General features: G+C 46.5%; 1 protein-coding gene and 1 long non-coding RNA gene across 6 annotated transcripts in view; one reads left to right on the forward strand and one right to left on the reverse strand.

Moving 5' to 3' along the window:
- Positions 1 to 20,832, reverse strand: part of GNAO1 (G protein subunit alpha o1) — a 170,536-nt gene extending 149,704 nt beyond the window's left edge. For 2 of the 4 annotated variants that reach the window (XR_012375765.1, XM_025852422.2), the window contains exons 1-2: positions 19,929 to 20,832; positions 19,664 to 19,706 (exon numbers count right to left, since the gene is read on the reverse strand). Coding sequence is in view for 3 of the 4 variants with exons in the window: in XM_025852422.2 (XP_025708207.1) it covers positions 19,664 to 19,706; positions 19,929 to 20,046 (161 nt within the window). In the remaining variant the exon portion in view is untranslated. The remainder of the gene's footprint in view (positions 1 to 19,663; positions 19,707 to 19,928) is intronic. The other 2 variants (XM_073884401.1, XM_025852425.2) reach the window with 2 other exon arrangements.
- A 366-nt stretch (positions 20,833 to 21,198) lies between these two features.
- Positions 21,199 to 23,212, forward strand: part of LOC112809080 (uncharacterized) — an 81,021-nt gene continuing 79,007 nt past the window's right edge. For both annotated transcript variants that reach the window (XR_003204502.2, XR_012375766.1), the window contains exons 1-2: positions 21,199 to 21,611; positions 22,634 to 22,737. This is a non-coding gene — a long non-coding RNA (uncharacterized lncRNA). The remainder of the gene's footprint in view (positions 21,612 to 22,633; positions 22,738 to 23,212) is intronic.

Below are 23,212 nucleotides of genomic sequence, written 5' to 3' on the forward strand. Positions count from 1 at the left end.
GCCCATGCCATTGTACAGAAAGGGCCCAGCAGAACCCTTCCGCTAAAGAGATCCTACATCCCAGCCTCCCTGAGGCTAAAGCCAGCCCAGAATCTTTTGTAACAAATGACAATGCACCACCCTTATCGGGAAGCTACTTGTCCAGCAATTTCTGTGAATCAAAACCCTGCCAGGAGCCATGAAGGACAACGGAGAACTCTGAGCAGCAGAGTGCACAACAACACCAACCGTGTCACCATCACGCACATTTGTAGAGCAGTTCATGGTTGCCAATTTGTTTATACACACTTAATGCTGTGCCATTAACAGGCAGAAGTGCAGAAAGGTCCGGGCACTAAAGCACAAGCACCCTACTCGTAGAAGAGGTCCTCGCTTATATCTTATTTGTTCTTGCCCTACACACTATTGTGACACACCCAGTCATGTAGTTTTCCAGGCCATTCCAGATTCAGAGTAGAACCAGAGAAGGGAAATAAGGCTCGAGGCAGGAACACAGAAAGCATCAAGACATGACAGATGACAGCAAGTGAAGAGACAGGACAATTACAGAAGGCATATCAAAATGGAGTTAATTGCATTCCAAAACCATGGGGGCACGGCAGGGAGGGCGGGGGTGGGAAATGGTCTGTACGTCAACCGCCCTTAGGGGCACTGCTGACTTTTAGCACAAAGCAGTAAGAAAAAAGTGATGACTTGGGGCCACCAGGACAAAGGTTAAATACTGTGTACAGCATTCAGTTACTTTCGGTAACGCCATATGACTACTTTCTTTTGTAAATGTCCCTCCTAGTTTCGAAAACTCTCCCTGAATTGATAAACAGAGTTTGAAAAGAACATTTACATTTTGAAAAAAGTTAAAACCCACTCTCACAAGTAGCCCTGTGACAGGACTTCCTGGCTTTTCTCAATTGCTAAAGACCTTCCTCCCATCGGATCGCCAAATAACTGAAGTTTGCGCTCTACCACTGTAGATCCAGGCCGCAATCCTCAGCTTGCCCCTTCCTTCCCCTCGTTGGTCCTCATTGTTTAACTCCGGGGTTGCATAATTTACAGTCAGCCTGTGAAGGGCCGTGTGTTTCAGAGTAGGAAGCTGTCATACTGAATAGAGCACTGCTGGGCTGTGTTCACAAACAGAGCATTTCACAATTTCTTTGCACAGCCAGCAACAGCAAACCTCCTCTTTGCGTGCAGGCAGCTCCCGCCAATCGGCCAGACTGGAGGAAGGGGTGCCAGGAAGGACTGCAACCATAAATTCTCTCTGGTCCACTGTATAACAAAATAGGGTCATAAAACCCCAACCGTATTTTCAAATGAGGACTGAAACAAGATGCCCAGGGCAACTCCTAATTTGGTTCCTAGAACCCAACAAGTTGTGAACTAATTTTCTCCATTGGGAGGGAACGATGGAGGGGGGGGCAGGGTGAAAGTGATCTCAGGACTTTGGGTAGGAACTCAACCCAGGAGCTGACAATAAGCAGGCCCGTGTGAGTCTGAAGATGATAATATAGCTTTATTAGAGGCGCCCCAGATCTGCACAGGGCGGGGGCCCTGGGAGATAGCCTGGTTGAAGGTAGGAGGCCCAAAGACTTCTGTGCGTATCTAAACTGGAATGAGAAGGTGTGCAGACTGGTATATGTATGAAAGAGAAATAGGACTCCTGCAACTCTGGAATGTCCTCTCAGTGATGAACCAAGGTGTGACCCTCAACACATTTTTTGAATAACCTCTCTGAATCTTACTTCCTTCATCTATAAAATGGGGATAACCAAAAATCAGCCTCCACTGAGAGTCAAGCTGATCATGTGTAGTAAGCGTCATAAATAGTTAAGTGTTCAGTAAATGTTATTTCCTTCTCCCTGCTGGCTTATCCCAACCCTTCCTGAACAGTTGCTGGGAAGTAGAAATGGAAGAAATGGAACCACACTCATTCTTGCTAGCTGTTAGTAGCTAGTTATGGGAACCTAGACAGGTCACTTCCTTCTCTGGGCCTCACAATCTACAGAGTAACCATTAGAACTTATATAAAAAGTAAGGTTCATGAATACAAAATCAATATACAAAAATCTATCATATTTCCATATACCACCAATAGATACAAAATGCAAATCAAAAAAAGAAGCAGTTACAAGACCCTGTAAATATCAAGTATCTAGCTATAAATCTAACAGAAAGTATATAAGACCTCTATGGGAAACATTATAAATATATTTAAGAGAAATTATGATAACCTACATAAATGGTAAAATGTAACATGTTCATGGATCAGGAAAACTTAAGATTTCAAGAGGTCCAATCTAAAGACGTCAGTTGTATCCAAACAGATTAGTGTCATAAACTGAGTCTAACACTGATGTGCAAACACAATGGGCCAGGAACAGCCAAAACACTCATGAAGATGACCGAGAGCAGGGATTTGCTAAACTAAACGTCAAGACACGTTACAAAGCTGCAGTAACCGAGACAATGTGGTACTGACATAAGAACAGAGTCTAGTGCAATGGTCTAAAGAGACAAGGAACAGGTCCCTGCGTATATAAACACATGACTTAAAATAGAGTTCTACAGAACAGTGCCTGAAAAAGTGGCCGTTTGGATAAGCAATGCTGGCACAAATAGGTATCATTTAGGGAAAAAATTAAAACGAGGCCCCTATCTTACCCCACATACAAGAATTACAGGTGAACTGTGAATTAAACACCTACATGTGGAAGAAAAAAGCTTCAAAGCTTTTTGAAGAGGGCAAAAAAAGAGAGTAGCTTTTACCATTTGAAGATAAAGAAAGATTACTTAAATAGGACACAAGAAACAATAACCAAAAAGGGGAAGACTAAAATTCTGGCTACATTAAAAATAAGAACATCTTTTTATCATGGTTCACCATTAACAAAATGAAAAAAGCTAGAGAATGGGAGGTAATATTTGTAATGAATAAAACTGGAAAAGGACTAGTATCCAGAACATATAAAGAACTCCTACAGATTAATAATAAAATTACAACCTAATTTACACGGTCACAAAAGAACAGGTGCTTCACAAAAGGAGGAATCCCATGTCCAATACGTATGTGAGAAGCTGCTCAATCTCACCAGTGACCTGTACTGATTTACAAGAATACGTAAAGTGAAAGCACAGTGAGAGACTACTGCTCACCTATACACTTGGCAAAAATGTCAAAGTCTGACAATACCAAATATTGTCAAGAATTTGGTATAACAGGAATTCTGTCTGCTAGCACAAGTATGAAATGGAGTAACCACTTTGGGAAACAATGTGGCATTATCTAATATAGGTAAATATTCCCAGCAATTCCACTCCAAAGAATGCTTCACAGAGGCATGTGCCTTAGGATATATGTCCACATGGGTGATCATAGCAGCATCCTTTGTAAAGGAAACTCAAAATAACCCAAAGGCATATCAATACTAGAATGGATAAATACATTATAGTATAATCATAGCTGGTAAATAACGATGTGTACTATATGGCAGTGAAGTCAATGATATATAGCATATTCATCAATATACACAAATATTTGTAAATAATTCACAGAAAAAATAAATATTCAGAAGAGAATGCTATAGAGTACTTATAGCAATGAAAATAAATGAAATACAGCTATGTACAATGTGGATGAATAATACAAACGCAATACTGAAGGAAATACATAAGACTTAATAATATATGAGTATGATTCCAGTTACATCCCAACCAGGGAAAACTGAACTATATGAGTACAGGATACACATGTGGGTGGTAAACTCTACAGAAAGATCACGAAACACCATCAAAGTCAGGAGTTAGGGAATAAGGGAGAGAGCTGTGATCAAGAAGGGATATTTAAGGAACTTTCCTGGACATTAGCAACATCCTATTTTTTTACCTAGTGATGGTTACATGAATGCTTGTTTTTTAAAACAAATGAACATTTTGCATGTATATTAATTTATGTCACAACTAAAAAGGCTTTTTTTGTTGTTGTTAAAAAAAAAAAGACATTTTCAATGTGACCTCCTCCAGGAAGTCTTCCCACACCCTAAACTGATGCAGGTGTTCCCTCAGCATCTTCCACCTCTTATCTGGCCATAGTGCTTACTTATTGTAAGGGCATCTCCATCTTCAAGGGCAGAGGTGGAGCCTGTCTTGGCTCACCATTATATCCTACACAGTGTTGAGCACACGCTGAGTGCTTACTAAGTATTTGTTGAATTAATCAGTGACTGCACTGAAGGATCTAACTTGGTAAAAAGTAATTAATTAGTCAAGGACCAATCAACTGCCTACCAGTGATGTGATGAAGGAGAGACATACCTGAAACCAGAAAAACTGGGATCTAGCTCCATCACGTACTGACCATATTGCCCTGAATAAATCTCTTTTTTCTGATAGTAAAAATAATACAAACAGCTAACATTTAGTGAATTTCAACTACGTGCTAAGTGCTTTTAGCTCTATTACTTCATTTAGTTCTCACAGTGTGTCTGCGGTGTGTTTCCTTTTCATCTTTTTCATGATTAAGAAATTGAGGTTCCAAGAGACTAAATAGTGTTCCCCAAATCACACTGAGAGTCCACAAATGGCAAAGCTAAGATCTCCAAGATTCATGCTTCTCTGATCTTGCTACACGGACTTCTTTTCACCTCAGTTTCTCAGTCTATAAAATGGGGATACAGGCGTTGTGTATGTGGCCTGACAGGACTGTTGTAAGGCCCAGAGGTGATAATGAACGTGGAAGCAGCTTGTAAGCGCTCAAGCACCATTCAAATGTAAGGACAATAATATGTAGCAAGTATCTACCATGGGCCCACATGAAGGAAGCAGATGGCTTCTACCCCCACTGAGCTCTCAAGCCAGTTGTAAAGGAAAGCTAAGTAAATGGGAAAACTGGGAACACACATCAATAAACTGACCTAACAAAGCCACCAGGAAAAGCATATAATAGAGGCTCAACTGTGAGACCAGCAGTGAGGGCACAGCTTAGGGCATGCAAGGCTTGTGCACTCCCTCCGTCTTCCACACACAGCCGAAGGGATTTTGTTAAAGCTTACTGCAATTCTTTTCTTTTTCTTTTTTAATTAAATAGTGTACATTTTACAAGTCAGATTTATTGAATTATAATTTAATTACAGTAAATTCATCCTTTTTAGGTATACAGTTTGACGAGGTTTGATAAACATATATAGTTGCATGACCACGTATAATTAAGAGACAGAATAGTTCTATCACCTCTGAAAGTTTCCTTGTGCTCCTTTGTAGTCAATTTCTCTTTCCCACCATCCCCAGAAACCAGTGATGTGATTTCTGTCCCTATGGTTTTGCTTTTTTCAGAATGCAGAGGGATCTTTTTGATACATAAGTCAGGTCAAATTGTCCTGTATTTCAACCACCCATGGCGTTCAGCATGAAACCCAAATGCCTCTCTCTGCATGGCCACCAGGCCTCTTTAATCCCATTTTGTGTCACTTTCCCTTTCCTAAGGTCCAGCCTCCCTATCCTTCTTTCTGCTCATTTCTGCTTCAGGGTGTTTGCATCTGCTATTCCCTCTTTCTCAGATCCTTTTTTTTTTTTTTAGGTGAGAGAGAGAGAGAGAGAGAGAGAGAGAGCACAAGTGCACACGGGAGGGTGGGAGGAGCAGAGGGAGAGAGAGAATCTTAAGCAGGCGACACAGGGCTCGGTCTCACAACCCTGAGATCATGACCTGAGCCAAAATCAAGAGTCAGACACTTAACCGACTGAGCCACCCAGGCGCCCCTTCCTCAGATCTTTCTTGACCCTCTTCCTTATCCCTCGTTTCTGCCAACCACTCTCTTCTGTTTCAGCCTTACTTCCTCCTTTGGAACATATCACTGTATGAAATGACCTTATTCACTCATTTACGTGTTTACTGTTTATCTCCCTTCTCTAAAACTATAAGGTCCTTGAGGGCAGGGAGCCTGTCAGTCTTATTAAGAGCTCTGTTCCTAGAAACTTAGCGCCAACACATGATTGGTCTTCCACTGGTGTTCACAGAATGAACAAACAGGAGCCAGAGAAGTTAGGGAATAGTAAGGTTCATGTAATTGAAGCTTTTAGGAAAGGATTAAAAAATGACAGGCCTTTTTGCACACAGGGGAAAAAAAGGGTAGGAAGACCAGCAATAACTCAGAACCAGATGCCATTCTATCATCCCTTCCCCAAAGTCGCCCACTGACAGGGCCACAGAGTGCCTGAGAGACAGAGCTGTTGCCTCCCCTGCCCTTGCCTTCTGGTGACCTCAGGCTTGGTTCTCTCCTGAGGCATGGGTGCCTCTGGCTCTTCTTCGCCCACCCTGGTTGGAGCTCCCCCACACAGCCAGCTCAGGCTCACAAACCTTCCTTCTCCCAGTCATGTGAATTCAGAGAGAGGGGCCCCCCAAGGCGGTTTTGTATTTGAACTCTGGAACCATCCTGAGCACTCCTCCCCAGGGAAGAGGAGCACAGGATCCTGCTCTTGTAAACCGTGGTAGCATTCGGAGACAAATTCCTACCTCACAGGGCTCCACACTCTCAGTGGAGAGCACGCGTGGATGCACACGCACTGGTGTCCACAATTCCCTGAGCTGATGCCCCAGTTTTCTTTCTTAATTAGCACTAGACTTCTAAAAGCTTAATTTTGTTATAATTTATTATCTCAGTTGGGGGTGGCCAAGGGAGAAGGTGGGGAATTCCTTTGCCACGAAAACATCTGTTTTGCTGGACAACAAAATTTAAATTATGACCTCAAGACTTGAGCAGGAGCTTACAGATCATTCGATCCAGTTTCCTAATTTTATATGTGAAGATACTAAGGCCTAGAGAAGTTATGGAACTTGCCTGGGGCCATCAAGCTAAATAGGGACAGAGCTTAGGCAGCACTCAGGTTTCTTTACTCCTAGTCCAGACTTATCCACCCTAATTTCTTGAGTTTGGCTTCTATCTGAAACTGCTCTTTCAAAGGCCAGTAATAGCCTCAATCACCAAATACAATGGCCCTTTCTCAGTCCTTATCTAGCTTGGCAGTGCCATGGACTAGAACCCTGCTGTCACACAGAACTTCCGGAAGCACATTCCCTCCCTGGGGTTCTCAGCAGGGTGCTCCTCTGACTCCCAGTCTCTTTTCGCAGGGGGAGCTACATATGAGCCTACCTAAGGCAGGTTTCCCTGCTCACCTCCATAATGGGGTGGGGGGCTTCTCCTCTCCATCTGCATTACACACCCCAGGGGAACTGCATCCATTCTCACGGCCTCACCACACAGGGCGGTTGAGCCCAATCCTCCTGCCAGCCCTGACCTCTCTTCTAAAGGCCAGAACGACTTCCTAAGACAACCCCTGAATGATGTGAGTGTAATACAAAGGTTATCCTGCAAGGACCCAAAATTCGTGCTTGTACTTTGACTTGCCCTCTTCTGTCTACTACCCCTCTCCCCGCTCCTATGCCTCCTAACTTGATGGCATCACTGAACTCCGACACCCAGGTTCAAAACCGGGAGGACTTGTCTGATCAACTTGCTTCTCCTCCCTATGCTCAACTAGACACCAGGATTCACCCATTCTGCCTCCCCAAATCTCTTCCCCACCCAGTTCCTCATTGCCTTTCCTTCCAATTTCCCAGTTCAGACAAAATCTCTCTCTGCTTTTAGGCATCTTCTCTGGTCTTCCACTTCAAGCTCTCCTGACTTGGCACCCTACTACCCTACCATGGAGGGTAGCGCACCCTATTCTATCTTCAAAGTATATGCGCCTTAGCAAAGCAGTCTGAGAACCCCACAATCTAGCTCTGCTCTTCCTTTCTAACTACTTCTCCTCATATTCCCACAAGCCCTTTGGTCACATAAGACTGCCCACTGCTCCCTGATGGTGCCCTGCATGTTTGAGTCCTGCTTCTGTGCTTAGCTCACACTGTTTCTTCTTCCTGGATGACGAGACAATTCCAGCTGAAATCGTTTATGTAAAAGAAGGGATTTACTGGTTCACATAACTTTCAGGTCCACAGAGCCAGCTTCAGAGATTATAATAATTACTGTCAGATGTCTTTCTGGCTTCCTCTGTCTCTGTCTTCTCCTCATTCCCTCCCTCATGTCCCAGTCTCTCACAGCCTCAGTCTCTCCCATGATAAGCAAGCTTCCTCCTTGCAGAGTAATGGAGACATGGAAAAGTGGCCCCAGACAGCTCCTGGCTTTCATCATTGCAACCCAGTGAAGATCTTGCTGGGATCCCAGATGAAGAGCTTCTTTCTTGTACTGACTATCAAATTCCAAAGGATTCTGACTGGCCTGGACTGAGTCTTATCCCATCCCCCAGTCACTGTGGCCAGGGAAATGGGATTTTGTGAATGGCAAGGCCTGGGTCACACACCCACTTCTTATCTTCAAGTGGCAAGGGGCAGTGATGGGCAGCCTCACTGGAACAGCCTGGAAAGAGTAAAACAATTGGTGTCCACTGAACTCTCATTTCTCCACCTAGCTGTCTTGAGACATGTGTGATCCTGAGCCCTTGTCCAAATTAAACTCCATCATTGCCTCTTCTGGGCCTTCATGGCACCAATTTGTCTCCTTCAAAGGACTCAACTCTCTGAGGGCAGGAATTGGATCCCTCGGTGATCAGTGTAAGGTCTTACTCAAAGGTGTGACTCCAGAAAATTTTTCACGGTCTGCAATTACTATGCCTGATTATTTGTTTATGAAATTATTGCCTGAGTCCTCTGGGACTTGACTTGTTCACCACTGAATCTCCAAGCACCCAGAACAGTGCCTAACACATAACAGGTGCTAGATAAATACTGGGTAAATGAATAAATGAATGGTTTGAGTAGAAGAAAGGTTACCAGTCTTTGGTGTTCTGGTAAAGGAGCACAGTTGCTTTTTAACTCTTCTCACTTCAGCAAAATTAAAGGTAAGGCAGGAATCCCCTCAGTATTTTGTCCCCATCATCCCTCCCTCCAAATTTCTCTATGCACTCCCTATACTCACTGCCCTCTGGCAGTCTCAGGGAAGGTGATGCACATTCGTGTCAATACCAGGTTGCCCAACCATACTCTGCACCCCGTCTCTGCCCATTCTCTTGGGGCTCTGCTCCTTCCACCACTTCTTCTTTCCTATACCTTCAACATCTCCCACCACCTGGGCCCTTTCCTTTCTGCTTCTCAGTGGATCAGGTCCCACCATGCTAGCCAAACAAACAATAAAAATAAAGCCCTTGCTCAACCCTATTCACTCCCTCCCTTCTTCCCTCTGTCCCTTTCCTTTGAGAACCCATGTTTCTTTTCCAGGGGTCTCCATTCATGGCCTCTGCTGGCTCAGTCCCACTTGCTTACTTAACGCCCACTGCAATTTGGCTTTCTTCATGCCACTCCACTGGGACTGCTCTTGCCAAGTTCATCAACAACTTCCCAGATCCACTGGGCACCTGTCAGTTTTCAGCCTATTTGACTACTGCCGTTACCTGACTCAACCTCTTCCTTCTGGAAATTCCTTCCCTCCTTCCTTGGCTTACATGCTGCTGCTCCACCTTGGTTTCCTTTCCATCCCTTAGCTCATCCCTTCTCGGTTTCCCTCGCAGTCTCCTCTTCCTAAATGACTGTCACATGGGGCATGTGAGTGTGGTGGGGGATGCATCCTCTGCCTTTTCACTTGGCCTGGTGAGGTGACCAACTTTCATGGCTCCCACTGCCCACAGCAGCACAGAATCCCACACTGACCCTCCCCCACAGGTGTGTCCTACATCCTATCCCACATATCTGACTGCCTGCCAGGGATCTTCACTTAGATGAGCCATAAGATTCACCAACATGAACAAAGAAAGTCATCATTTTTCTCTGCAGGCCTTCCCTCTCCCTCCTGTGTTGCTCCATCTCAGGGAATGGCACTACCACCCCACCAGTAGCCCAAACTAGGAATCCTGGACTCATTCTTGCCTATATCCTTTGTTTATTTATTTTTAAAGATTTTATTTTTTTTAAGTAATCACTTCAGCCAATGTGGGGCTCAAACTCATGACCCCAAGATCGAGTCACATGCTCTTCTGACAGAGCCAGCCAAGAGTTCCCTTGTCTACATCCTTTAAAATGAAGTTCCTCAGGGTGTCTGGGTGGCTCAGGTGTTTAAGTGTCTGCATTCGGCTCAGGTCATGATCTCATGGGTCCTGGGATCAAGCCCTGCATCAGGCTCCCTGCTCAGTGGGGAGTCTGCTTCAGCTTCTCCTTCTCCCCCTGCCCCTCCCCACCACTTGAGCTCCCTTGCTCTCTGTCAAATAAGTAAATAAAATCTTATAAATAAATATATAAAATGAAGTTCCTCCCTAACACCCTTCCAATTGATTATCAAATAAGTTCAATTATTCTATTGCCCACATATCTCTTAGTTGGTTTCCTTTTCCCAATCCAGTGCTTTAAGTTACTTCTTAATCTTTTCCCACCTGGATCACAAAAATAACTTTCCACCTGGTCTTTTAGCCTCTAGGCATGGCTCTCTCTAGCCCACAAAAGTGATCTTTCTCAAGTGCAAAAAAATGATCCTGCCACCCATTTCCTTAGAACCCTATGGTTCTTGAAAGTTCTCATCATAAAAAAAAAAATCTGTAACTATGTGTGGTGATGGACGTTAACTGGGCTTATTGTGGTGATCATCTTGCAATTTATGCAAATATCAAACCATTACATTGAAACCCTGAAAGTAATATAATGTCAATCACACCTCAGTAAAAAAAGCCCTCTTGGTGGCATCTTATTGTATTCAGAATAAAATCTAAAGTTCTCAGCACCGTAGACAAGACCTTTCATGATCTATCTTGGTCTCCTCTTTCCTCCTTCATCTCTGGATGATCTCTTACAGACTGTGCTCTAATCAAACCGAGTTATTTTACACTCCCAGCCTGCTCCATATGCTGACATATCTTAGAGCTTTTTTACATGTTGGTCCCTCTGCCTGGCATTCCTTTTTTCCACCTGGCTAGCTACCACTTGTTTTTAAGACTCAGCCCATCGGTCAACTTCCCCCTGAACTTCCTGCCTAGAGATGGTGCCCCCCATCCTCCCACAGCCTCATGGGCTTCCTGCTCTGAAGAATAAGCATCCTTTACATGTCACTCCCTTCAGTCTAAGTTCCTGAAGGGCAGGGACCTAGACGTTCCTCTCTACTTCCATGACATCATGTATATGTCCAGCATACAGCAGATGCTCAGTAAATGCTTATGGATGCAAAGATGGATTGATTGATGGATAGATGGATGGATAGATAGTTGAATGGATGTATACACTACTATTCTGTCTTTCCCAAGTCTCCTCTGAACCACCTGCTTCCACCAAAGCCAAAGTATTCAGTGGCAGCTTCTCTCTGTTGCCACCCACAAACGGCCCACACTTCTGAGGCAGCAACAGAAAATGATTTCAGGAGCTGTCCAGACGATGATTAGGGAACATTCTGGTGTCAGAATCAATGTCAAACATGACGATGGCCACCACCTCCACCTCCAAAAGGAACCCAGCACCAATCTAGCACTTGCTATTCTCTCAGCCACTGTGCTCAACCAAAGCTAGTGCCATCTCATCTGCTGATGGGTACTGGGTCCCAGTCTGCCAGCTCTCCTCTGCCCACACTGGTGGTGGTCTAGTAAGAACCCCGTAGGGTTAGAATGGAAAGGACATAGGCTTTGGAAGTAAAGAAATCATGGTCTGAATACATCACTGTCACTTATGAAGCTATGTGGCTTTGAGCAAGCCACCCATCTTCTCTGAGCCTCTCTTCCTCATCTGTAAGATGGAGCTGATGGCTGTTTTTCCTCATCAGTTGATATGAAAAAAACAAATGAGGATAACGGATTGCACTGAATATGATGAATGCTACGATCCTCAAAGGCTTCCAATATTATTATTCCGACTTATGTACAAGTGAGTTTGAGGTCCTTGTGAACCTCATTTCTTCATTTATCAAGCATTTATGACGTACCTCCTGTGTGCCAGACATTGGGCTCAGTGCTGTATTATGAGCAAAAATAAGTCACCATCCCTGCTTTAGGGAGCCCTAGTAAGGAGGGGGCACCAAGACTAGCAAAGGAGACAGATACATTACACACACAATTAACTGACAATATGTAATAAGCATTAGTGCTCTGAGACCCTGGAGGCAGGTGACCTGGGTTTGATTTTATGGCATGGGGGAGCCGTCCCTATAAAGTAACAATTTTCCACAGAAAACCTATCGGTTGGCTATGACATAGAGAATTCAGGGCAAGTTCTTGGCCGTGGAGTACTATCCTTACATGCTATTCCCCTTTTTTCTTTCCTCCTTCTTGGTTGAGAAATTAAGTGAGTAGGGGGACAAATTCAGGGCACTGACTATTAGCCTTGGAGGATTTTATTTTACTTAAATTTTTTTGTGCTATGAAAAGCACAATGTTTTTCCTCTTCTCTGTAAAGAAAATTAGAACTAAAGATGGCTCAGCAGATAAAAACTGTGGGCGGTAAATACTCCCACTATTCCCCCCTGCATTTCAGGCTTCTAGGTTTCTCTTTGCATTTACTGGATCTTAGAGCTAGAAACCTGAAAGAGGCCTGAAAAATTCTGTGGTGAAAGCCCACGTTCTAATTAAGAGATGAACAAACTGAGGCTCAGAGGGGCTAAATGACCTGCCCAAAGTCAAATTAGAGAATGAGTCAAAGTTAAAACACAGTTCTCCTGATCCTCCCCTTTTACTGGTCTGCAAATCTCCCAACCCCTGGGATCTGAGGCACCTGACCCGAGGCAAGTTCCTTCATCTGTAGCCATCTCCAGTGGAGCCAGGCTGTCTCCATTTCTAAGAATCCTGGAAGCCACAGACAAACCGCCTCTCCCTCCAACATGTCACTGGGGCTCTTCTCCCAGAAACATCCTGTTTTTTACTAACAGGATACTTTCAGATCCTCCTCTTTGGTTTGAGAACCACATCTGCAAGGAAAGTTTGGTTAGAGGTGGTTTCCTCAAAATGCCTCTCAGGACTATGACTTTCTTGGCTGACAAAGCTTTGTGGTTGAGGTTGCTATTCTGCAATTCTCTTGGCCTTCAAAGAGCTTTCATTTTTACCCCCTACCCCTGCAGAATGGAACTGTAATCAATACTTTTATGTTTAGAACCTCACATCAAAGATGCCAAGGCCCTGAAAATGAAGGCAGTTCCCAATTTCGTGGACCACTTAGAACAGGGAAGGAGCTGGGGGAAACAGAACCCCCAGAGAGGCAGGGGTAGGGCCACTTGTCTTGACTCCTGGTCCAGTGCTGTTTCCCACTCTTTGCAGTATCACTCCAGCCTCATGGGCTGAAGCAGCTGCACCATCAAAAATGTCACATCAGTTATGACAACACAGTGTGTTATATAACTGGCGCTGCAGAGCAGGCAAGGGAAAGAAGCCATGAGCATGAACCACAGCACTCCCCTTCTGGCTCTCAAGGAAGGTAAGGCCCACGTACTTCAGAAGAGAACTCCATATGGGAAGGGAACACCCACTAATCAGTCAAAGGAATAAAAACTACAGTTGACATTTCTATAATGATTTCTAGAACATGGTTATAAGGGTATTTCATATACTACATTATTTACTGTTCTCAACAACCCTATTAGGTGTTTTTATTATCAGCCCCATTTTACAGGCAAAGAAACTGAGGTACAAAAAGTTAAGCAACTTGTTTAAGGTTACACACCTAGTTAGTGGCAGAGCTAAGATCTGAAGCCAGGTAGTCTGGTTACAGAGTCCATGCTCTTAATCACTCTCAATTTTAGAGATGCATGCTAAACGGCTTCTCTAAAAAAGAAATTAGCTATTTGCTTGAACAGGTAACAGGCCGCTGCTCCTTCCTCTCCCTCCCCTCTATGCTAATGCCAGATTTGTTGGTTTCTTTTCTGACTGGTATTGTGTATGAGCAGGAAGTGCAGGATAAAGTAAGAATGTGATACAAATTTAAACAAATTCTTAGAATGGAGATCATCTGCCTCCGGCTCAGGTCATGATCCCAGGGTCCTGGGATTGAGCCCCGCATCGGGCTTCCTGCTCCTCGGGAAGCCTGCTTCTCCCTCTCCCACTCCCCCTGATTGTGTTCCCTCTCTTGCTGTGTCTCTCTCTGTCAAATAAATAAATAAAATATTAAAAAAAAAAAAAGAATGGAGATCATCCGAGCACCGTTAAGCTGTTTACGGTGATGCAATCCATAAGGTAAAGTGCCCTACTCATAGTACTGGGTACTTAAGAACATAGCTGTTCTTAAATTAATGTAGGATGTGTGTACACACACACACACACACACACACACAGAGTTTTCTTTTGCCAACATCAAAAGCTGTTCTTTGCCAGTGTCAAGTCTTGGGGTAACCCTTTCTAAAATATTTTCCCATTTTGAAATCATCCCTTTCCCAGCGTGTCTATTGTCTCTCAGATCACGGTGTGGCTCTTGTGATAATGGTCTGTCTAGCTTTGTAAGAAATGAGAGCCTCAAGACACCCTGGGAGACAGGGAACCAAGTCCCTGCATCCAGACGGACTGACCACATGTCAGAAAAACAGGACAGTATTCTACTCATATTAAATCTTCAGTGTTAACAGAGATAGGGTACTGTGAGCTGCTGAAAAACATGAGTGACCTGCCCTATCTTTAGCAGGTGTGGCATGCTGCGGAGCACACTATAATCTAGGGAGTTCCAAGTGCTAGAGAAACAAGACAGTACTCTGACTCTGAGCACTGCAAATCTAATCTAGTCCCATACTGAGAGAACAGAAACTCCGGATTCTGTTAGAGCCATGTCGATCCTGAATGAAGCCTCATCCATTTAATCTAATCAGGAACAACCCTTTCAACAAGCAGACAGGTTCTACTTCAGAATCCAACAGGTAACCGAGGTTCAAGAGTTCCAAGCTGATTCCTGAGGAGATCAGGTGGACTGTTTGCTACTCTTCTGGCAGGAAGGTCTGCTGGTATTTACAGCTCAGTGAACAGTAAGCAGGGAGAGAGCACCATCCATCAGCAAAGGAGAACTCATCTGCTACTTGATCTGACATTCTGTTTGCGCTCACGCGGTCTCCAGAGAGCAAGGTGCATCCATTTGAATAAACATGGAGACAGGAGGAAGGGGGAAGGGCAAAGCAGCCAAAGAGAGGATTGCAGAAATAACAAGTCCACAAATCTAGAAGAGTAGCTCTCCAGAGTGCTGCCTCCACATGGGACCCTTCCGGGATGTGCAGGAAACGCCCTTTAAAACGGCTGCACTCCACAGAGTGATGGCTGCAAGTGGCCATTCCCTTCCACTTAGCAGGTGCTGCACAGCAGTGTGCTGAATGAACACAGGCTTGCCATGAACCTAAGCCAAACAGGAGACACCCTAGTTACAAAGGCAGGGTCCAGCTGGTGGGAGGACACCCCCAGCTTTTGGTAGCAGGTGACGTCTTAAGACTCCCTGCCCCAACAGGATGGGGTCTGTCCTCAGAATCATAACCTGTTGTAAGGGCTGGGATATTTGTGTGAGAAAGGATGTCTTCACCAGGCAAATCCTGGAATTTGTTTCACAGTGGAACTGAGCAGGCACCTTGGGAATGAGCTCACACCCAAAGTGCTCCATTTTACTGTGTCCATTTATATATAAAGCCAGCAGCTTGCAGGCCACGCCTCACTGCCACCTTCCAACTCTCTTATCTTTCTAAAAATCCACTTACTGCTTCAGAGACAGATAGCCTGAACGTGACATCACAGAAAACTCAACACCTCAAATGAGGGCGAACTGTGGTGCCTACAGCAACTCCACAAGTTCCTTTTACGTTTTCACCAGGTAGGTAGCCCTAACAGTTGTCACGGCTCAAAATGGGAAGTCCCTTAAAATGATATTCTGTTGCTTCCATACTTCATAAAATATAATTCTTCAAGAGAGCTCTTTGTAAGGGTTTTGCTAATTAAATAAAATTAACACCTCCTTTTAAAATTTTGATTAGTCTGAATAAAGATTCCCACAGATTGCAAAAATGATGCGGCCATATCACAGGTGAAGTCATGGCCTCCTAATGAGCAGAATTATTTAAATACCACATAATAAAAAAGGTCACTGAATCCTCATGGTGTGTGTAAAATTTTATTTGTGCTGTTTCAATGATCAATTGTTTATTTCTCAGTACTGAAATTATGTTTTGGATTGTCTGACACAGAGCTCCCAAAGGCTAACTCACGATCACATATGCAAAGAAAAAAAAAACAAACACCCCAGCAAGCTATGTTCAAATGAAACTTTTAATAAAGTATTAAGAATCAGGCTTTTAAATGACGGTCTAATCTGTGGCATCTCTTAAATAGACGGAGGTTTCCCACTATAACACGTATCAAGCAAAAGAATTTCAAAGGTCAGTCTCCCTGCAACATTCCTAGCCTGATGTCAGTGTTAATACTTTTTTCTGAGCAGCATCTACTAGTCAGTCCTTTGTCATATAACTTCACTTACTATGGCATATATGGAAGCTTATTCCTTCCAATCAGCACGCCACAACACACGGATGAGAATATGGGCTCAACGGAATGGCTCTTTGCTCTTCTGGAAACACTGATTTAAAAGGGTCTGGTGATAATCTGAATATCAATATTCTTTCAATCCAACAGGAGCAATTAAACTCCATTCTCCATTAGGAAATCATCAAATTCTCACAGGGCAATCACTCATGGAGGATTCTCTTAATTTCTTCTATCCAGATGAAATAACGCAGCATCCAAATTAATTCATACATATGGCCTGATAGGTTGGTCACCAATCACACTACATAGGCAAGTCCAAAACTGCTTTCTTAAATGCCACCCAGATTTTTGGGCTCCACCCCACCCACAGTACAGGTCTCCTGACTCAAGTGACTTTCAGTCAAGTGGCGATTGGGAAAATCATCTCTGCAAGGGAGGACTCAAAAGAATTTGTCACTAGGATACAGTGACACCAATCCCACATTTTGTGGTTAATAAAACAAGTCCTGCATCCAGCTTGGCACAAGGCCCTGATCTGATTTATTTCAAGCCAAGCTGGAGGGCTCACAGGAAAAGCTGCCATTCATGCATGCTTCAGGAGGACAAGATGCCAGGGTCCCTTGTGCAAAATTTACACAGCCAGAAATCTTTTTCACTGACGTTTTGAACAAACCTGGCCTATTTCCTAAAGAGCTGGTGTATTTTTAAAAAAATATTAATACTTTTACCTACAAAATCTGTTTTGCCTGACATTTTTCTCCAAAAATGTGTCCTGTGGGAGTAAGAAAAGTGGAGGGGGGGAGCGTACACGGAAAAGAGAAGAAATGCTCTGATATCTGATTTAACCATCTCAAACATCAAAGGCTTGACTTTTTCCCCCTCCTCAGTGTAACTAAATATGAGACACATAAGACTTTCCCGGGAAAAGTCTACATATAGCCTTCATTTAAGATTTCTTACCCCAGTACATAATTGGGAATTTTCATTCTAAAATGGCACACCTATTTCCTTGGAGAACTCAGCTCTCTTTGAATAAAAAAGGCGACGTAACCTTTGGGGGATTCAGTATATATTTTTAAACTTCTTATTAAATCAACCTAATTTATAGGGCATGTTCGGGGAAAAGCAGGTAAGGAGTTGCCTTGGTGGATGCAAAGTTAATTTGCAGACTCTTTCCACCCACTTCCCCGAGCCTTTCCGAATGCCTTCGGCCCCCTCCGAAGCGGCTCGGTTCTCTCCGCTGGGGCACCGACTCCGTTCCGAACACTGCCGAGTCCCTCCGAGCCCCGCGCCCAGTCCGCACCGAGCCGAGCCGAGCCGAGCCGAGCGCCACCGAGCTGAGCCCCATCGACTTTTCCGGCCTCAGCTGGGCGCTGTCCACCACTCGCAACGCCTGAAACCTCACCCAGCCTCGGTGGCTGGGGCTTCTACCTGGCTTTGAGGCCGCCACTGCAGATTACAGACTTCTGAAGTTCTAAAACATCCCCCTCTGGGAGAGAGGGGTGGCGCTGCTTGCATTTACCGACCTGCAAGGGCTCCAGGCAGATGCAACATGCACCTTGTTGCAAAGAGCAATTCCCCAGGCCCCGCCTCCCCATCCATTTGGGCTGCACAAGCTCCAGAGAAGCCCCAGGCCAAATTACTCGTGGCTCAGAGGGGTGCGGAGAGCCAAGAGGGCCTCTGGAAAGAAAGCCCAAGGGAGCTCTCGAACGAAAATAAGAATATGTCAAGCAGACGTGGGTAAATTGTCTCCGAGTCGCTACTCCCTACCATCATGGCGCCGCCTAGAACCCGCTTGTCATGCCTGTTACACATGCAAGAATTTTTGCATCTTGGGTCTGAAACCGCAAGCATGCTTCGTCTCCCACCCACCTTTCCGCGAAAGGGGTTATTTTCCATTGTTTTCCTACGGGACGCAATTACTTCAGCTATTCTGTCAAGTTGAAAAATAATCATTTTTGTTTACTGCACAGCAACCCCTAATTAGGAGCTGTGTGTGCACGAAGGTGTCACAGCAAAGCGACGTGGAATCCTCGCTAAACGGTCTTAACGAACTCCTCTGTCCCGAACTGACAGGCCAACGGAAGCAGCAGGGCCAGGAGGCCCTGAGGGCGCACACCCCTTCCCCGCAGGTCACCCCCTCCCAAGTAAAGCCGCCTGTGGGCTCACCAGAAATTGCCAAGTGGATGGGGCAAGAAGCAAGCTTGAGAGTGGGAAGGAGGGGCGAGGCTCCTTACTGAGAAAGTGTGGAAGGGAAGGAATATCCCATTTTGTTTTAATTTTCAACCATCACTCAAATCCACCCCCAGTTAATTAGGAGGGGAAACTGATATCTAAGGCAGAAGGGGGCGGTGGAAAGTGGGGCCTGAAATCCGCATTGTGGGTAGATTACAAGGAAGATGGCCTTTGCAGAGTGTAAATAAATACATTGATAAAGGCCACAGAGTGAACGAAAACTGCCCCTGTGAGGAGAGCAAACGCTGGGGGTGGGGGGGGGAAGCAAGGGACGGGCATTCAGCCTCAACCAGCGTCCCCCTTCCACCTCTGCCTTGGATACAGCTGTGCCAGTCACACCTGCTTGGAAACCCACCCCCTCCCCTACCACATACCCCTTCCCCTAACCCCTTTTCTGGGGGACGGGGGTGGGGGGCAGAAACCACAACCTCCAATTCAGCACCAAACCCCTGAACAGCAGACACCTGATCCTCCACCCCAGTCTAGGGCTGGGTCCCCTCCATGTTTTAGCCAAGTTCAAAATCACTGCCCCAGGAGAAGAGCAGTGGCAAGTGGGATTAAAGATGTGGAATTGGGGGGAGGGGGAGGAGGAGAGAGAAATACAGAATGAAAGAGACACAGAGATAGAAAAGGAGGTAGTGATACACCCAAGGAGCAAGAGTAATGATCATAATCATGCCAATAGTGTGATGTTCTGATCAATATGGCGGACACTGTCATTCATACAACTACAGGCGCTTCACTTCCCTCCCCGCCCCCGCAAAAAAAAAAAAAAAAACACCCACCCGGGAGTTGGGGTGGAGGACCCAGAACCAACGTAGGGCGTGGGGGAGGGGAGTCAAATCCAGGTGTGTGTGTGTGTGTGTGTGCATGTGTGTATGCGAATCAGAAACCAGGCCTGGAGAGCAATGTGGAATGAGCAAGATAATACAAATGACAAAAAATTATTAATAAAAGTACAAATCCCAACGCCACAGGGACTTACTTCATCTGCTTCACAATGGTGCTTTTTCCTGATTCTCCAGCCCCTGTTGGGACAGACAGGGGTAAAAACTGGTGAGTGTCAGCTTAGGGGAACGGAGGGGGGGGGCAAGGGGGTAAAGCAGGCGAGAGGGTGGATGATCCTAGGCACATAGTGGTGCCAAATCGGGGGCCAGGTCTCCCCAGGCACGAGTAGGGTGGGAGAGCGGGCGGAGGTGGGTGCGGAGTGGCCGGGGTCGGGAGGTGGGGGTGGCAGCCCCAGTCCTTACCCAGCAGGAGTAATTTCACGTCTTTGGCGGCGCTGATGCCATCCTCTTTGAGGTTTTTCTCAATCGCCTTGCTCCGCTCGAGGGCGGCTCGCTCCTCTGCGCTCAGAGTACATCCCATGGTGGCCCCTTCCCTGCCACAGCCCGCACGACTCGGCTGGCACGGCTCCCCGGCTCGGCGCGCCCCCCACCCCCCCAGAGAGCAGAGCCTGGGCTCAAAGGGGAAAAAACCACGATATCCTTCCCTTGGCTGAAAACAAAAATGTCGGGAAACCAGAACCCCCCAAAAAGACAGCCGCTAACAAGATTCCAGCAGCGGAGACTCGCGGCAGCTGGCGGGCTCTAGGGGTGTCGAGGCGAAGGTGGCCGGGGTCTGGGGCTCCGGGGCCGAGGGAGGAGGCGCCCGCGGTCCGAGGAGGCGCGGGCTGCAGGCACTGAGGCTTGTGCACGACCCAAAATAAATAAAATAATAGTTGAAGCAGGAGCCGGAGCCGGCGGAGGGTGGGGTGGGGGGCAGGGTGGGTCCTTCTGCCGCTGCTGCCGGAGGAGGAGGAGGCGGCGGCGGTGCGGGGTGTGGAGGGAATGAGTGAGGGGGTGCTGCTAGTGCATGTGCATCGCGGGTCCTCAGCCGTCGGTGCGTCCGCGGCGCCTTCGCCGACCCCCGCGCGCAGGGCAGGGCTGGGCAGGGGGCCGGGCCGGGCCGGGGGCAGGTCTCTAGCGGGAGGCGGTGTCGCTGTTTCCCAAAGCTCGCATCGCTTGGTGGAGCCTACCGGAGAGGGGAGAGCGCGAGGGAGCCGCGGGCAGCCGGGAGCTCGAGGGGGAGAGAGAGAGAGAGAGAGCGAGGGAGAGAGAGAGGCTGGGAGGGAGGGGAGAAAAAAAATGAAGGGAGAGCCAGCGAGCGCGCGCGCCACAGCCCGGGCGGGGGAGGGGGCGAGCGCAGCGCGCGAGTGCGCCAGCGGCTCTGCGCACCCCGCACCGCAAGCCGCCCGCTGACGTCAGCAGGGCCGCGCGCCGGGCCCCCGGGACGGGGAGGGGCGGGGGACGGGGGAGGCGCGCGCGCTGGGGCCCGCGACAGTTGGCGGCGGCGCGCGCGCGCGCGCGCGGCGCGGCCTCCCCTCCCCCAGCGTCTCCCAGCCTGCGGCTCCCCGAGGTGGGCGCGTGCGGGCCTGACGGGGGCGGAGCCTGGGGCTGGGCGCGCGCCGGGGCGTCCCTCCCCGCCCCCGCCCCCGCCCCCGCCCCCGCCTGGCGCGCTGGCTGCGCGGACCTCCTGGTCAATGGTAGCGCGGAATTGGGCCGCCTGCGCGGCGGTCAGGTGGGCCCCCCAGCTAGAGCTCCGTGCCGCTTCGTTCGCTCTCCCGCTTCCGCTCCATCTTGGCTCCAGCAGCTCGGCTTGGTTACTCTCCAGCTGCCGGGTCTGTGGCAGCCGGGACCAAGTGACCTCAGCGAACGCGAGGAGACAGTGGGTCTGAGTAAACTCGCGTTCCCGAGAATTCGCTTGGGGCGTGGGGGCAGTTGCGGATTGTCCGCTTCCTGAGACCCACGAACATTAATTGAGCACCTAGTATGTGAGGGAGGAAGCCGTGAGGAGAGGAACACAGCAGGATGAGACAAAGCCAGGGCCTGTTCTCAAGGAGCCTCTGCTTCCCCGTGCCGTCGCGGACCCTCCTCCGAGATTCCCGGCCATAGGTATCAGCGCAGGAGACAAGTCCACCCTGCGAAGCTTTCTGGTTGGGAGGGGCAGGTTTTCATGAGCTCCTAGCACATGCTTACGTTCAACACAGAGTTTAAACGCTTTTGCTCATTTTGAACGGTTTAGCTTGGTTGAAATCTTTGCTTTTAATTCCCTTGTCCTGCCCCTTACCCAAAAGACATACGTAAAATGAATTTTAAACAGATTTTTGGTGAGAAGAGATTTTCTTCCTTTCGTCAGTTTTTAAAACGCTTTCCCCCCCACCCCCATCTCTTTTTCAAATGAAGACCCAGAAAACCGGGTCAGTTATTTAGCATACAGCTAATCAAATACCGAGAAAACACGTACACATTTGCCAAAAATCAGGCATGTTCTGGGTGGTCGGTCTCTGAGATTTTGAAGAAACTAGTTCTCCCTGCACAAAATGGTTTTACAGTCAGTTCCAGCAGACAGCCCCAGGGGCCCTCCTAGAGAAAGGGGCCAATAGGAAAGGTTGCATGGGGATACGACAGGCAAGAGGCCAGTAGAAAACGTTTTTTCTAACAGTTGGGCACTTCTGTGGCTCTGAAAGCAAACTTGTTTGTTTCATTTCAACAATAGAAAAAAGCATCCCTGTTTTGGAAATGTTACCCAACATAAAAATATATTTGCAATGGGGGTTGGGGGGGAACGCAGTTAAGGCCCACCCAGAAGAAAACATTTTTTCCCTTGAATTTTTTAATGTGTTGTCTTTTTCTATAAATAGCTATGTCAAAAGTTGTGTGTAATGCAATTTGAATATTTAAATTTGAATCACGTTTTATGTATTCTAGGAAACTGACAAAGGGCTCCTAAAGAATTTGTTTTATAACCACTAGGACCCTCGACCCCAGCCTCCTTTGGTGTATCTCTGGGGAGGGGAGCTTAAGGGACAAATCTGGTTTGCTTAAAATCAGTATGTCACTAAAAATCAGCCTTCCAAATCCAAAACAGAGCTTAGGTACCCAACATTCTATAGAATCTATTATTTCCTCTACAGGTTGCTAGGATGATTATGCATATCCATCTGATACAGGGAAAAAACTCAGCAACTTCACCCAGAGTCTGCTGTCCCTACAAGACTGCATCTGAAAGACCAAAGAGGTAAGAATGTAACCATTTCTTTAAAGATGATGGGTCAATCTTACATCTTAATACTCTTTCACATCAAGTAGTTTTTAAGATGTTAGGCTGTTGGGGAATTGTGGCTTGTATGGTTAAATCAAACTATCCTTGCTTTTAGTTATATTTATTCCTTCTTGGTATCACATCTAGTGTGGTGAAGGCACAGACCTGGTTTTGTTTTTGTTTTTGTTTTTTGGCGTGTGTGTTTTATTTACTCTGTTCTTACTAAGCAGCTATCTACCTTGCACCAGGTAAAGTTCTAGGCACTTATAGATGTTGTATTTCAGGTTTGTCTACCCTGTTTTCTTTTTCTGGGTCACTTTGCATCTTTATAACTGGGCTTTATAAAACAACTAATATGTGAATTGTGCAAGACTGTTGAATCACAGATCAGTACTTCTGAAACAAATAATGCAATATATGTTAAGAAAAAAAAAAAGAAGATAGCAGGAGG

The sequence above is a fragment of the Callorhinus ursinus genome, unplaced genomic scaffold (genome assembly GCF_003265705.2).
Source record: "Callorhinus ursinus isolate GAN/ISIS: 27379988/994484 unplaced genomic scaffold, GSC_fseal_2.0 scaffold56, whole genome shotgun sequence".
In the NCBI taxonomy this organism is placed as follows: domain Eukaryota; kingdom Metazoa; phylum Chordata; class Mammalia; order Carnivora; family Otariidae; genus Callorhinus; species Callorhinus ursinus.